The sequence below is a fragment of the Maniola hyperantus genome, chromosome 5, assembly GCF_902806685.2.
Source record: "Maniola hyperantus chromosome 5, iAphHyp1.2, whole genome shotgun sequence".
Lineage (NCBI taxonomy): Eukaryota > Metazoa > Arthropoda > Insecta > Lepidoptera > Nymphalidae > Maniola > Maniola hyperantus.
The window spans coordinates 12,183,089-12,200,884 of NC_048540.1; the positions used below are offsets into that span (position 1 = coordinate 12,183,089).

Consider the following 17,796-nt stretch of genomic DNA (forward strand, 5'->3'; position numbering starts at 1 on the left):
TCCCGCTGCGCGTAAACACGCCTCACGTAGACGGTTATATGAATAGTACCATCTTCATATCCAATATTCATAAAAACATAGTCCATATATTTGTGGGATCAATCTCTTTATAGGGACGTCTGTATTCGACGTGTGAATTATTTATGATGTGATTTTCGTTTGCGTATTTTCCTTTTAATAAAACAATAATACCTATACTTCGCATCAAATTGATAACCTCCCCCTTTAACTGAAGTAACCAGAGACTGATAATAGAACAGAAAATTACTTAGTCATAGGAAAGCAGTCCTAATAAAAGGCCGAGGTCCATATTTGTCTTGATAATTAATTGATATACACAGTGACCAAGGCCAGATGTTGGAGCATAAGGAGGCGATTTAAAGTTTTAATAATTAATTAACACTTGCCTTTGAAAATGAATCGTAGTAGGTACACATTTTCGTCTAATAAAATCTTATGTGTTCTGTGCAGGTAGTACACATATGTAGATCGTAGAATTCGATATGAGTACTTCAGTTGCATATTTGAAAAGACTAGTCCACTGTAAAATTCAATACTGACATTCGTTCTATAGAGAAGCAACCTACCGAAAAATCGGTTCCTAACATGAGCGTTTTCATCCTCAATTTATTCTCGATCGTAGTTCAAATAATGCCTGTAAGGCAATCCTCGTAGGAAAGTTTTATATGCTTCGCCAGGTCGACTATACTGATATGATAAATTGTGTATCATGAAGACGATATCTAATGTAAAAATATATAAAAAATATAACTCTCTCCACGCGTAGAGAAAGACATAAATGTAGGCTACAATAAAATAGGACCTACTGTATGATTTATAAGACAAATTATAACAAATTGGTATATTATTTTGATTTAGATGAAAGATAAACCTAATTAATCTCTGGCTCCAATAGATAAATTTTCGAATGTTGGTAAAACCATCGGTCGCTTGAGAGTCATGAATATTCGTTGGTTTAGAACTCGATTTTATTACCCATCCTTTACCATTTTGACGTTCGATTTCATTCAACATTTGTCTTCCCAATGTGTGATTTCACAAAATTAAAAGTTTACATCAATGCTTTACGTAATGCGTTAAAAAGCAAATCAAAGACTGAACACTGAACAGATTATTGACCGCTAAGAATAAAATACGATTATCTATCAATTTGTATATGGAAAATTGATAGACTGATTTCTGACTGTGTCTGTTATAAACTTGAAACTATCCAACCGATTTTATTAGAAAGGCAATAATGCGAAGATTATTTTAGACCACTTTTTAGCGTAGTAGTACAGTCTAGGTGTTCGCTAGTATAGAATACATGAATGAATTACAGTGCAAAATTATTGTATACGTTCATACATTAATCATAGTGCTAATGAAACCATTAATTGCTGAAAAATGCACACATGTTATAAACAGTTTTTGTGGATGTTTAAATTTTTTTGCGAAAGAACTCTCACATAATATAAAGTTTTTTCGGATGCTTCAGTTTTTTGCGATCGGCTCCGCCTTGGCTCCGCAAGAGTAATTGACAGACGTTGATTTATCGCCGTCAATTTTTCCGATTTTCACGGAAATTCCTGTGGAGTGCTTGCGTCGTCGCCTTCGCTTTCTCGGCGCTAGAGCTTGTAGTACACGCGCCAAGACGCGCGCGCAGTCGGACCGACGCGCTGGCCAATACAACTTCAAAGCCGAAATGTACTGAAAAAGTATGCTCGTATTTATTGGCTGATTGAGATAAGTGTGTGAAGTGCATTAATTGGACTCTTGGTGCTATTAATATTGGTTAGAACAGCTTTCTGTGACAGTGAACTTGCGATGCAGTGAATTGGATGTTGGATTGAGTAAAGTAGCAATTAAATCTAATAACGTTAGTCCAATATAATAAATTAATGCATAAATTACATGAAGCGTTCTAGTCAACTATCGTTTCTTAATTTACACTTAAATGAACCGAAAATTAGTAATAATAATATCGGTATTTAGTCTTTAGATTTTACAATATTCCTTTAAGAATTAATAACATTAGATCTTTTATAATAATAAGAATTAAAGATGGGCGTTATTGGCTATTTATGTCAACGGTTAATCAACAGTTATTTAGTTTCAATACCGATATTGATAACCGTTGTCGAATATCGGTATCAAAGTTGTGTTTCAACTAATTTAATATGCGCAACGCGCAGCGGTTTCCGTAGTAGTAACTAAGCTAGCTGCCGTATCAATACCGTCTGTATAGCTAGCGCGCGCATATTCACTAAAATAAAACCAGTTTGACTTTCATGAATATTGTGAAGTAATCACAACCTTAAGTTCATAGCAGCAAAGTTTAATTTGATCATTGACATAGGTCAAACTATAGTGGACGCCTGCACGAATAGTTTGCCACAGTCCAGTTAACCAAAAACATTTCACGAAAATTGATAAACCAAAGAGGACCTTATGTCTATTACTCTAAGGCTAACTGTATTAAGTTTGATAGATCAAAGTGTAATGGACAAGTACTTGTGCAGTTAAGCCTTAGCGTAATAGAGATAAGGTCGGCTTTGGTTTACCAAGTTCTTAGTTACTAAGCCGGTAGCCAATAACCGCTCCTTTTCAGCTTTCAGTGAAAGAAAGAAAGAGAAGGCATAATTATTGCGTTTCTAGTAACCAAAAAACCAAACAATGCATTGTCAGTTGGCAGCGTTGCGTTGTCAGGTGGTTCGTCATAGATGTTAGCTGAAAACCGTTGCTAGCTACGACAATAACGCTATGGTACGCTATAGGCACGGCAGCGGTTTTCAGTTAAGTTAAGCTATAGCGGACACATGTCTAATAAGAATATACGGTAGTAAATTTCAATTTATCAATGGTTTTCAATAAATTAACTAAACTATAGTAATTTATTTACCCACATACAAATAAAGTTACACTGCTTACAAATAAAGTCACTTTTTACTACGCTATCATATTAAAAATGTTCCTTTCTTCTGTGGTTTACAAAAAAAGTGTAGGTATTCATTTAATTCATTCATTCTTTCAATTTGTTACCATAAAAAAGGAATGCAAATCTCATCATTGGAGTTGTTATTTTTATCTCTAAAATCTATATTCTAACATAACAATGAGGAAAAACCGGATAAGTGCGAGTCGGACTCGCGAACGAAGGGTTCCGTACCATGGTATAAGATATATAATAATATAACTCTATCTAATTTGCGTAGTTGCTTTTTTGAGATCTATAATATACTATAAGTACCTATATTTTGAATACTTACCTATTTGAATAGCGGCAATAGAAATACACACTGTGAAAATTTCAACTCTCTACCTATGACGGTTCATATCATTCGGACGGACGGACGGACTGACGGACGGACAGATGGATGGACAGACGGACGGATAGACGGACGGACAGAAGGATGAATGGGTGGACAGCGGAGGTTGAGTAACAGGATCCCGTTGGAACCCTTCGGATACGAAACCCTAAAAAAGCCGTGTCGCGAAAACTCCATGGAGTGGTTTGGGAATTGCTTGCCCTCGGGTTGTCACAAACTCTAGCTGAATAAGAAGGATATAGATCCGAGAGCCCAAAGGGATTTCACTGAGGTGTTTGATAAAAACTGAAAGCTTGTATGGTAGTTCTTCTGCGTTGCCTGATAATGACAAACGAGACCTGTCAACTGATCCGAAAAACTGTCGAATGTTAAGTGGAACTGCAAGCTATTTTGGGTCGCCTTCGTCTATCATTGTATATAGCATGAAATAAAGTAGGTACCTACTTATTACATTGAGTTTAAAATATAAAGTACCTTTTCTGGCAGTTCAGAAAAGAAGTTTAAACACGCTTAAATTGGCTGTCATGTCACTTTGTTTTCATAAGCTACATGTCTAAATGTATATACGATTTAAAATTTTTGCAATGGGTACTGTTTTTGTACAATTTAAAAAGCCCCATGTTATCTTCTGATTCTACCACGGCTGGCAACTCTACCTTACCAAACATAGATAACGCTGAAAAAAAACTTACTGAGGTTTTATTAAGCACCTCGTCAAAATTGCCTTCGGGCTATCGGGCTATATGAAAAAAAAAAAATATCATGTCATTAATATTTTACATGTAGATACCAACTCGTGTTATACTTTTAAAAGACCGACTTGTCTTTTCACTTGTTTTTAGGGTTCCGTACCTCAAAAGGAGAAACGGAACACTGTTGTCTGTCTGTCTGTCTGTCGGTCTGTCAAGAAACCTACAGGGTACTTCCCGTTGACCTAGAATCATGAAAGGCAGGTATGTAGATCTTATAGCAGGTATTCGGGGAAAAATCTGAAAACCGTGAATTTGTGGTTACATCACACAAAAAAATTTAAATTATGGTCATGAACTAATAATTAGTATTTTTAATTTTCAAAGTAAGATAACTACCTATATCAAGTGGGGTATAATATAAAAGGTCTTCACCTTTGCATTCTAAAACAGATTTTTATGCATCATAGTTTTTGAATTATCGTGCAAAAAAAATACGACTGTGGTACGGAACCCTCGTTGCGCGAGCCTGACTCGCACTTGGCCGGTTTTTTTGTTAATTAGCATACGACTGCGGCGAAGCCCGAAAGAAGGGTAATGTTTTTAAATTGTATGTACTTAGGAATATCATCAGTTTCTGTGTTCCCTCTGTAGATACTAAACTGAACAAATTTAACTAGTGTGGTTTGTAGAAAACAATATTCGATAAGTGAAATCATGACAGCTTAACGTATTACAAATCGTTTAACAATAATACATTACCAATATGTCGTCAGTTTCAGTAACATCAGTTCATGCCAAGCTTTCCACATTTATCGTTAGCGGTAGATAGATAATAATTAATCACATAAGAATAGCCGTTCTGTCGATATTTCAGACTGTCTTTTGGTTGACGAACTCTCGGGCCCAATGGCGAACGTTATGGTCTTATAAATTATCTACAGAGCTTTTAATCTAGGGCACTAACAACTTGGTACTTTAAATAACTTAATAAAAGATGGCGGCCTAAAAACAGCTGGTCAGTTTAAAACAACGTTACGATATAACGGACATAAGATATGAGTTACTATTTAGTCGCGCCTAAAGAAGAACTCTACTTCAATAAAAAATGGGATCTCCTTTATGTATTACTAACTTTTGCTCGCGACTTCGTCCGACTACATAAATTTCATTTCCCTATTTCACCCCCTTAGGGATTGAATTTAAAAAAAAAATCCTTTCTTAGCGAATGCGTACGTCATAATAGCTATCTGCATGACAAATTTCAGCCCTATCCGTCCAGTAGTTTAGTTGTGCGTTGATAGATCACTCAGTCAGTCAGTCAGTCAGGCACCTTTTCCTTTTATATATATTCAACATAACACACTAACGGATTGAATATACTCGTAAACCCCAAACCGACACTGCGTGTGTTGTGTCGTGAAGTTAGGTCAACGGACAGTTAAATCTCATCCGTTGCACTTTAGAAATGGACTAAGAGCCAGCGCGTGCCAGACCTCCGTTATTTTATAAAAGCTGAATGTTTTTCTGCGTACCTATTGTCCCCAATACTAGGAGGAACGTTTGTTTGGATCTTTGTTGGGATCATGGTGGTATTGAGAGATAACAGGTATAACAGGTGTAAAAAATCTAAGTCTCAGTCTAAGTAAGTCTATTTTTTATATTAACTTCAGAATAGCATTAGAAATCACGTCATGCATTGCCAGACACTTAGTTTCGTGGCAACCCCCTGCCTGCCTGAAAGTGTAAGGGTGTCTGGCAGGGGTTTCCACGGCACTAACAATTAATATTGAAAAAATAATTGGGTGTTTATAGTATAAACTTGATTATTATTCGAGGCTTTTTATAGCTACCATCTATTTATAAAACGAGTAACGACTTACAGTTAAAGAGTTATTCTTGGATTGCTTCAAGATCAAAGATAAGTATTTGGTGCCAATTTTAGATAATTTATTTATTTGTTATTGCTACTTGTTGTTATTTTAAATCTCGAGGGTCTTCCTAGATTTTATTTACTTATCAAAATAATTTATCAAAGAGATGACAAAACAATCACTGTATGTTTGGTTGTTTGTCACTCCTTCACGCTACAAAGGACTAAACTGATTTGGCTGTTAGGATATAATCGAGGTAAATTATGCCCTGCATTATTGCTATAACTATTTTAATTCCGAAAAATCAAAGGGTTCCCACGGGTTATTTAAAAAACTTATATCTACGCCGGTAAAATTACAGGCATCATCTAGTCATCTTATAAAATGTAATTATCAAAATTGTACACTTAGTAGAGTTGTATGCGAAATTTTTTGAATGCCCACCGAATTATTATTTCAAAAAGTCCTTACCATATGATTAATATGGTGGCAATGGGAGAGGTCACGCGATCCTCAGCATATAAATACGATGCAGAGATAGAAAAAAATATAGCTTTCCTCCCATTGCAAATTCAATTCATTCTCAACGCGATGTACAATTGAATGAAAATGAAATTTATTTCGTTCACGCAATAAGCTTTTTTGACATATTTATATCCATCATTAATTGTACGGAATAAAGAAAAGCTTTTTGAGCTCAGAACATTAAATGGCATAAAAATTGGGTCATGATTTTTCATCCTGATTTATATGAAAAGTCACCAGATGCAATATCAGTCATGACGTGATTTCTCCAAAGGGAAAATTGGTACCGCAAATCTCTCTCAGCCCGTAATCTCCACTCTTGAGAGTCGTAACACCTCCCATTATTAAGTACTCTTAATCGAGTCTTATGCGGAAGGATCTGTGAGCCCATCGCATTATCACTAGGTACTTATTATTGAAAAATGTAACTGAAAATTAGTGAACTTGGCTTACCCGGGCGAAGCATGGGCGGGTCGCTATACTTATACAAACCATTCTAAAAGTCTCATCATATTTACACGACTGCCCAAAAATAGGAGTGTAATGTTTTCGGGGTATGTGAGTTTCTTTTTTTCTATCATAACTTCTAAATGCAATCCTTACATCATCTCAAGTGACACTGTATCACACCATTTTCAATTGTGAACATTTTTACTTTGTAGTTAGTGCAGTCGTGCTGTGAATAGCCGATTGCGATCATCAACTTGCCTCTGGGACCAGATTCTCTGCATAAAAAATATCAGTTACCTACTCAGCCAAATTATTAGGATTGTTATTGCAGTTAGTAAGCGTTAAACTCAATGCAAAAGTAGCTTTTGAAATAAGTAATATTTAAAACCACAATAATTAGTCACATAAAATATTGTTTGCAAAAATAACACTTTTATGAGCAAAACTTTATTCTGAGTTAAAACGGGAGCATAATTTTTCTCTTTGTTTACATCCAGAGAAATAAGGACAGCCGCAATGTATTCTCAACCTTCTTCACTTTTTATACCACCAAAAGGCAAATATTTTAAAAATACACAAAAGATTTGTACCTAAAACCAAGTGTTTTATGTCCTTATGAACTCCCCAAATCTCTATATTTAAACATAATGGGTACTTTATAATATATAAACATCTTTATTACTGACTACAATTTTACAAAGAATAATATACAGGATACATTTAAAAATAAAAGGCGACCTTATCACTACAGCGATTTCTTCCAGGCATCCTCTACATACCTACTTATATTTTAAACCTAAGTAGGTAGAGTTCTATCAAAGATTTTAAGTTATCAAACATGATTCGCGACAGTAGGTAGCCGCTACTGACGGTGACTGAACATCAGGACGTCTCCCTGAACGCGCGCGTACGTGTGTACGATGTGATACAAGAAGTTATATGAAGTACATCGCACTGTAGCGCTCCAACGCGATTGCAGCAGCGCGGCTTCGACGCGCAATCCGCCGTGATGATAAAGCATAGGCGTTCTTTACACCATACAGTCATATAATTCCTTGTATTATTGAGCTTGCACGTAGCTATCAAAATTGTACCACACTGCGTAGCAAATAAGTAATAGTACCTAAGCTCCATAGCATTACTTTGTAAATACAAACTTAAACAAATTGGAACAAGCTATAAACCAAGTAGGTAACTAACATAAAATTCGGAAACCGATCCATTTTAATTGCTACTTTACATTGCAGTGTAAGCAATTTTATTACGAAAATAAACAATTTGATAGACTTTCGACAATGTGACCGATAATTCTAATTCAGTGGTGACATCTGACCAGCTTGCTGTGCATTAGTTTCGTTGTTTGAACCCTGAGCAATGTTGCCAATTGCTGAACTGGAAGAGGGCGCCACTGCTTTACTAATGGCCAACGCAAACCGGCACCGGAAAACTCGAGACCGCCTGGTTTCAGCTGAAGTTCGCGCCGTCCGACGTAGGCGAGGTTGGACCGTGGTTGGATCTGAAACGAGGTAAGACCTGTTTTAGTGCCTTGCTAAGAGATGTCGCTGTTGCTGAAAACAACCTTTGTTGTTTGGATTTATTCCTCGAATGTGCAAATTTCGCAATTATTTTTCTTGTATTAAAATTTTATTTTAGTCTGCTCAATAATTCAGTTTTAAATTTTATTTGTAAACACTTTTGAAACATTAACATACATAATACCATGTAGTATACGTGGGGTTTGGTGGATCCACCAAGTTAATTCCATGAAGTCAATTATCTTGAAGTTTATTTTGTTTTATTTATTAGAACCGATTTTTTTCGTGCTCCGTAGGACACCTATAAATAATGACGTACATAAATAATTAGGATTAATTCTGAACATAAGGACAAATGGACCAGGGTCAGAGCACTCGAACGATTTATTATTTACCTTTTAATGGATGTGGTTGTACTCGTATATCGAAGTTTCAGTGGTTCGAACCGATTTTTCGCAAAACAAAGAAAGGGTCTCTCTCTATGTGTAATAAATCCTTGCCTGCAACGACAACCAATTTATTTGACCATATTTTATTCATGCTATGCAGAACAGAGGTTCTGTTGAAGAAGAAAATGTTATTAGATATACATATTGCGTAACTTTGGATAATCATCCCGACTAATATTATAAAGGCGAATGTTTGTATGTGTGTGTGTGTATGTTTGTTACTCCTTACTACTCCTACGCAAAAACTACTGGACGGATTTGGCTGAAATTTAGGATGGAGATAGTTTATACCCTGGATTAACACATAGGCTACTTTTTATCCCGGAAAATCAAAGAGTACCTGCGGGATTTTTAAAAATCTAATTCCACGCGGACGAAGTCGCGGGCATCAGCTAGTTTTTCATAAAATATTCCGAGTAAAGATCATATTATTCGTACGTACCTACGGCTCTGAACAAAAAGACAAAGTACAAAGGTGAGCTGAATTATCATACTTAATTAAAAATAAACTTTCAAGAATTTCTAAGTTTGTACGAAAAAGCTACAAAGCTTATTCTCGGAAAGCATGATTTGCAAATGAGATAGAGCACGTCAAAGTTTATTACTTATTCGAAACTTAAATTTGAATAATAACGAAATATTTCGCTGGCAGTCAGTACTAAAAAAAACTATCTCAGGAAATCATGTCATGATGTCACAAATAATAAAGCTAGAATAAATGTTCTATAGATAAAACAATTGTAGCTTAATTATTTCTGAACACTTCGTCCGCGTGGACTGCTCAATTTTAAACCCCTATTTTACCCCCTTGGAGGTTGAATTTTCAAAAACCCTTTTCTAGCAGACGTCTATACGTTATAATAGCTATCTGCATGCCAAATTTATGCCCGATCCGTCCAGTAGATTGAGATGTGCGTTGATAGACCAGTCAGTCAGTTTTTCCTTTTATATATTTAGATTTCCTCCTTCTAAAGATAATATTATTAAAGTAAATCGATGTTTTATTATTTGATGTCATACTAGACTAGCAAAAAAATTATTGCTCGCCCTATTTGCTGTTATTTTTGTTGACAACAAATACCTATTTTAACTTAGACTAAGTTTGATATAGCCTAGTACATTTTGGGTCAGTCTGTGGTCTAGTTGTACTTCACCGTCCATTAAACGAGCCAACACGGTTGGTTTGAACAAAATATTGAAGCCCTGACCTTTATATTATCAAAACCCCTGAGTAGGGCTAGGCAGCGTATCGCGCCCGGTTCACACGTTGGCATAATAATATCGTTATGATCGTGGAAAATTGTTTGATCTACATTTTGTGACACAGTATAGACATTTCAAATAATTTCCGAAGATTTTTTTTGAGAAATTTTTATAGAAGAAATCTGTATCAATAAAAATTCTTATACGTCCGATAAAAAACTCTGTTTTAAGAATATTGTAGTTTGATATTGTCATGTTACAGTATCCAAATAATATAGCGAAAAGTCATTTTAGTTTTTGCAAAAATCTGCAAAAAATCGTAGAACAGCCAAACATCTTTTTGCAAAAAAGATCTGATTGCCTATTCTACGATTATGAACGATATTATGTTCGACTCTGCTTTGCCCCTCATAGTAAAATATTGGCTTAGGTTATCCAACATTTGAACCTCATTCAGTGTCATCGTAAACAACGCAAGACGAAGGAAAGATGAACGATTTTTTAAAATCCTTTACTACGCGTACTTAAGTTAGTACGCGTAGTAAAACAAAAGTATTTTTTAAATTAAAAAAATCACATATAAATTGTTAAAAGTATACAAAATTAAATGGAAGTATAAAGAATAATTTCTTGAGGCAACCTCAGATAAATAAATTAGCAAATAACAATATTCCTCCTTCAAATACCAGCGCCTTGATTTATTAACGTCAAATACAGATACCTATTTACTTGTTCTTCAAACAATAGCTCAACCTCAAAAGAATATCAAGACTCAAGAGAAACTGAAATCTAAATAGTCGTGGATCGAATCTCAGCTATTGGACTATAATGTCGTACCCACGTCACGTTTAGTTGGAGGAAATTGGAAATATTATCTTGACCTGTTATTTTTCCAGTCAAAAACGTAGATAATTAGTTAGTTATGACTTTAAAAAATTAAACTGATTTATATTTGGATTATGTCGACTTTTTAGAAGCGAAATGCTTAAAATAAATATATAAAGAAAGTACCTATGCCAGAAAGATTCCAATTTATTTAGATACTTACCTACTTTAAAAAACTAGCACACTCCTTATAATCTTAAATTTATACAGGACTCTTGCTTTTTTTATTTAGTTTATACTTAATATCAAATAATTTTTACCTCTGATCTTAATGTTTTATGGCGTTTACATTTTCAAAAGAAATGGGGCATCTTTTTAAGTACAAAGCCTTTGAAATAAAGTTCTTAAGACTTTAAATAATGATAGTCTATATTATACTTGTATAATGGGGTTAATTCTGTATACAATCTCTAAACGAAATTGACAAGTACGAATATAGTGCTATCTTTTTTGCAGGGAGCATTATGAAAGGGATAATGATACATTTAGACTTGTCATATTAGTATAGTTTACAACAAAATTAGCCACACTTTAGAGACCTATTAATAAATCTTAAAATGATGCAAACCTCGGATCTTGATGTTCCATGTACCTAGCTATATTTTCAGCAGAAAATGTTTTACATAAAATGATTTTAGTAATTAGTTACCGCGGGAAAGCTCGTACGTCCTGAGGGCGCATTTTAGAGGCCGGCTTACATTTATTACGTTTATTGTTATTTGTTCATGATTTTTATTCTAAATAAAATAGAACACTTGTATATGATTCTTGTTATTTAATCAGACTTATAATATTAGATTAGCGAAACTCGAAAAGCATGCGCCTCTGCTGGACAACAACAAAAGTATGTGTATTGCCATCTTCAATTTTATTTATATTATTTAACTGGTTTTACGGCTCTGGGTTCTAACCTTTTTATTTAGATTTTTGTTACATTATTTCAACACCCCCCCTTAATGGAACAATTGATACAAAGAAACATTCAAAATAAGCTATTCGAGCTTCGCTAGGATATCTCTACTACAAAACCTTAAGTTTAAATTAAATTAATACCATTTTTAAACTTATCTAATTTTGGTTTAGGTAAAGGCTTTGTCAACAGATCTGCAATTTGTTCTTCAGTTTTTATATAGTTTATTATTATTAAATTTTGAGATAACTTGTCTTGAACAAAATGATATTTTATATCTATATGCTTCAAACGTTTTGATATGCCACTGTTATTAGCAGCACAGATTGCAGACCTATTGTCTTCCAAAATCAAAACACTAAGTTCACTATCAGATAACAGAGACAACTCTGAAAACAGATTTCTTAACCAACATGCTTCAGCGACACACTGACTTAGTGCTATATATTCAGCCTCGGTGGAAGATAGAGAGACACACGTTTGTTTTCTACTACACCACAGTATTAGATTATTAAAAACCATTAAACAATAGCCTGAGGTTGATTTTCTACTAACTGTGTCACCTCCCCAATCAGCATCCACATAGGCTTTCAAAGGATTTCTACAAAGAATATTATTCAAATTCCGTTTATATAACAACTTTATATCTAGAGTAGCTTTTATATACCTTAGTATATGTTTTAAGTGTTTCCATAGGTCTGTACTAGCACTGTTTTGAAATCTACTTAGTATACTTATGGATATTGACAAGTCAGGTCTGGTGCCTAACATAGCATACATAATGCAGCCTATTAATTTTCTGCATCTATTTTCTATTTCTGGAGTCTCAGAGCTTTCTTTTAACAAGTGTGAACTGTTGAAATTTGGTTCTAAAGGGATAGTCACAGCTTTGCAATCAGACATGTTAAATACCTGTAATATACCTTTTAAGTATTCACATTGATCTAATGAGATGAAATCCTTTTCCTGCATAATTCGAATGCCTAGGTAGTATGAAGCTAGACCTAAGTCTTTAATTTTGAAAGTTTTACCCATTTGTTGTTTTAAGTATTCTACTATAGACTCATGAGAACTTATTATTAGAATATCATCTACATACTGCACAACAAATGTTTTTGTGTTTTCAAGTATTTTAATATATAAACACATGTCTGTTTTAGACCTTTTAAAACCCTGACTAACCATGAAATTACAGAAAGTGTCATACCAGTATCTAGGTGCTTTCTTTAACCCATAAATAGCTTTCTTGAGTTTTCCAACTTTGCCTGACTCACTATGACCCTCTGGTAAGTAGATATAGATATCCTCATTTATAGAACTATGTAGGAAGGCACTACATATATCAAGTTGATGGATATTCCAGCCATAATATGCAGCTATAGAAATTAAGATTCTTACTGTAGTTAAGCTGGTGACAGGTGAGTAAACTTCATCATAGGATACACCTGTTTGAAGGAAACCTCGAGCGACCAAGCGAGCTTTATAAACTTGTACTTTACCTTCACTGTTTTTCTTCCTTTTAAATACCCATTTGGTATCTATAATATTTTCTTCCGGTTTTACCGTTATTACATCCCAAGTATGGTTTTCTTCCAAAGCCTTAAGCTCAGTATTAATGGCTTCTTTCCATTTAGTGGACTCGTTGGATTCCATAGCCTCTTGGTAGGACTGGGGTTCATTTTCCAACTCTGTCATGTAAGCATAACTTAAAAATTCAGTGTCATACCTCTTTGGGTTGATGATTTTATGACGATCTCGCAGCATGATATCCCCCGCATGTCGTGCATCTGAACTTGTACCTGATGATGCATCAGTTTTGTTGATATTAACCTCACCAGTAATCTCCGTAGAGTTTTTATTTTCCTGGGAGTGTTTTTCCTCCGTAGAGTGTTTTAGTACCTCCTGAGAGTGTTTACTGCTCTGACTTTGCAATTCCTCTTCAGACTCTTCACTACTGGAAGATATATCAGAGTCATGATGGCTATTACTTACCTGATTTTTTCGTGGAATTTCCCCACTTTCCGGTAGGAAGATGACATCCCTCACCGTCTCAACTTTATCAGTATTAGAGAAATATACTCTATAGCCTTTGACATTTGTATCATAGCCTATAAATATCCCAAATTTGGTTTTCCCATCCAGTTTTCTGCGTTTTTCTTTAGGAATATGTACAGCACATTGCACACCAAACTTCCTAAGAAAATTAATATCAAAAGATTTATTAAACCATACCTCATAAGGAGTTTTATTCATCACTGGACTGGATCCACACCTATTTAATGTAAATACCACTGTGTTGACAGCTTCAGCCCAAAAACGTTTAGACATACCTGTAATTAATGTTCTTGCAGCTTCCATGATGGTCCGGTTCTCACGTTCTACACGGCCGTTCTGTTGAGGAGTGTAAGCTACGGTTCTCTGATGGCAGATTCCTAGGTTATCTAAAATGGCCTTTATATCACTGTTAAGAAACTCTAAGCCATTGTCAGTCCTCAAATACTTCATAGAATTACCAGTCTGATTTTTAATTAATTTTATGCAATTTTGTAAGTGTTGTTTTACTTCATTTTTATGTTTGAGAAAATAAACAAACTTATAACCTGACATGTCATCCTTAAGCAACAAGAAATATCTAGAGCCGCCAATAGAATTAGATTCTACAGGACCACATAAGTCAGCATGTATCAACTCACCTGGCACTGAAGATCTAGACTCACTGTTACTGTAGGTTACTCTGTGCTGTTTGCCTTGTAAACAGGATTTGCATGGATACACTTTTGAATTTTCATACCTAATATTATGAAGATCAAGATACTTTTTAACATATTGATAATTTTGATGACAAAACTTTTCATGCCACTCAGTTAAACTAGAAACATAGTTAGCGGTAGGTGGTTCTACTCTGAAAAACAATTTATATAATTTAGTATCTAACCTCTTAGCAATTGCTCGTACACTGTTATTTGAATCTAAAATTTTACAATAATTTTGATCACTTTTCATAAAATAACCTTTATCTAAACATTTACCAACAGAGAAAAGGTTTGCTTTTAATGAGGGAACATACAATACATCTGACAGTTTTGTTTCAATCCACTTTATACCGTTCCAAGCCTCGCATTGTATGGTACCAATTCCTAACACATCTAAAGTGGTGCCGTCACCTATTTTCACTTTACGCTGAGAAATTTCACTAAACTTTGAAAATATTGACCGATCGTAGCACATATGTTCACTAGCACCGGAGTCCAGGATCCACTCGCTCGAAGAAGATGCTGCAGCCGCAGTTTCCTCATCTGATGCTAAGATAAATGCATTGGTATTGTCGTTGTGTGTATTCTTTTGAGCTTTTCTTTGTTTAAACCAGCAATTTTCTATGGTGTGATTATACTTTTTACAGAATTTACATTGTAATTTATTTTTATTATTGAAAGTTGGATGAGTTTGTTTCCTTTGTTTAGCTAGTAATGCCTCGCTGGCCTCGCCCTCCTTAGATCTTGTTTCCTCTAGATGTAAACGTGCACTTAACTCGTTGAAACTCTGACGTTCTTCAGGAAGCGACTCCCAAGCTGAGATAAAGTGTTTGTACTCTTGAGGCAGACTCATCAAAACTTTTGTGATGATCATTTTGTCTGTTAGGTTTTCTCCACGGGCAATTATCTTTGACTTAAGGTTCTCAATTTTTGTTAGTAAATCTGTCATATTATTTTCATATGTTATTGCATAAAACTGCTGATAAAGTAGGTGAATACTCACGTGGGAATCTTGTTCATATATTGACAAAAGTTTTTTCCACATTTGGCTGGCGCTGTCACATGATAACACGTGCGATATAACATTCTCAGTCATTCGATTTACTAATAATGCCATGGTCTTTGCATCTTTTTCGGTACCTTTTTCATCTTTCAAAAGTGTGTCGTAAAGTCCTTTGGATTTTAATTGAAGTGTTATTTGAAACTTCCAAATGGTCCAATTTTCTTCGCCCCGTAGTTTGATTTTGGAGTCTTCTTCTTTATTCTCCATTGTACTAACGTAATTACTCCGTGTCCCGTGATAGAAATTCACGTATTTTCAACTTTTAATAACCGGAGTCCAAAATGGCGACCCACGCCTTTTCACAGCGTAGTATTTTTATCGGCCTTTTATTGTTGTCCACGCGTTCTGGGCCCATAACCTGTTATTTGTTCATGATTTTTATTCTAAATAAAATAGAACACTTGTATATGATTCTTGTTATTTAATCAGACTTATAATATTAGATTAGCGAAACTCGAAAAGCATGCGCCTCTGCTGGACAACAACAAAAGTATGTGTATTGCCATCTTCAATTTTATTTATATTATTTAACTGGTTTTACGGCTCTGGGTTCTAACCTTTTTATTTAGATTTTTGTTACATTATTTCAACATTTATTTTTATAAAATTTTCCTGAAATGAGTTTGTTATGATATTATGATATCCTTAAGTAAATGTTGTAGCGATATAGTGGCCTAAAATTAATTTATAATTTTTCCTTAGTGGCACAGTAAATTAATTTTAGGCAAGTATGGTGCTGTAACCACACATACTGTTCGATGTTTAACCAGGTACTATTAAGAATTCTGTGCTTTGTGTTACCCTTTAGATTACAGCTTTTACATACCTTTTTGAATACAAATCACTTCAAGCCACTCTGACTGTCATGGCCTTGATTATTATAATTACCTAATAGATAATTATTCTTCAGAGTAAAAATATATTAAGAGATTTTTTTGGTAAATATAATAGATATTTGTATCTACGTTAAATAAAACTGCAGTTACCGTAATTTTATTAATTTAGATATTCAGAGTAGATACCTGTAGAGTAACATACACCTACCTCAAAAGGGGAACATATTTACTCTGACTTTTTCGTTTTCGAGTATTTACAAAAAAAACGCAACCATGTTCGCTTATATCCAAATCCCATATTGACGCAATTACATCGAGACCGAGCAAACAAACTGATCCACTTATACTAAACACATTCGCAACCAATTTACGTCGTTCTCCGTCATCCCAAGGGACTTGTTATGTTGGCAAACAGTCTTGGAATTCATTAAAAGGCTCTCGAAAACTGTCATGTCACTCGCACAATTTAGTTAGGAGGTCTATGTCACTGACCTCTACTAATACAAAAGTACGCTGGACTTACTATTGCAGGGATTTTTGAAGCAACTAGGTTATCTGGGAGAGTACTTGGAACTAAATGTTAATGATAAGACATCAGCTGTCTCAACATAGTGTAAACACGAAGACCATCCATATCCATACTTCCATATTCATATTATAAATGCGAAAGTGCGTCTGTCTGTCCGTCTATCTTTCTGTCTTTAGTTTAGTTTAATATTCTTTATTGTACACTAAAAAGAAAAGACAAAAAGAAAAGAAGAACATACAATTAGCGTCTTCGTCTATGTCTTTCTGCTAGCTTTTCACAGCCTATCCGTTCAACCGATTTTGACGAAATTTGGTACAGCGCGGCGGCTTGGCAGGGGAAATGACAGGCTACTTTTTATCCCGGAAATTCAGAGTTTCCACGGGATTTTTAAAAACCTAAATCTACGCGGACGAAGTAGCGGGCATTATCTAGTTTGATATAAGTGTCAATTTTATTTCCTGGTACGCTCGGTGGGGCGCTTCAAATTGGCAAAAATCTGTCATTTTGTATGGCACGCCTTATCTAGAGAGTACTTGTACATATCGATATCAGTGGTTTATACTGAAGTTAGGACACGCCAAATCCCTCGATTATATGAGACAAGATTTTCTATTCACTCTGCTGGAACCTTGGGCCTTTCATCTCACAATAGCGTTGACGATGTGTATATATGAGCTTTATGGTTGTATATAGCTCTGATTTATGGTTGTTTGAAATAATAATAAATATATTTGGTTTAAGGGTGTTGGATACATAGATATGGCTG

The 17,796-nt window shown here is 34.8% G+C and overlaps 1 protein-coding gene across 7 annotated transcripts in view; it reads left to right on the top strand.

Moving 5' to 3' along the window:
- Positions 1–17,796, top strand: part of dnc (phosphodiesterase dunce) — a 465,943-nt gene that overhangs the window by 177,233 nt on the left and 270,914 nt on the right. The window contains exons 1-2 of one of the 7 annotated variants that reach the window (XM_034968454.2): positions 1,644–1,879; positions 8,115–8,393. The exons of 3 other annotated variants lie outside the window; for them this stretch is intronic. In XM_034968454.2, the coding sequence (XP_034824345.1) occupies positions 8,242–8,393 (152 nt within the window). In that variant the 5' untranslated portion in view covers positions 1,644–1,879; positions 8,115–8,241. Of the gene's footprint in view, positions 1–1,643; positions 1,880–8,114; positions 8,394–17,796 lie in introns of those variants that run through there. 3 more of the 7 variants (XM_034968456.2, XM_034968455.2, XM_034968457.2) reach the window with 3 other exon arrangements.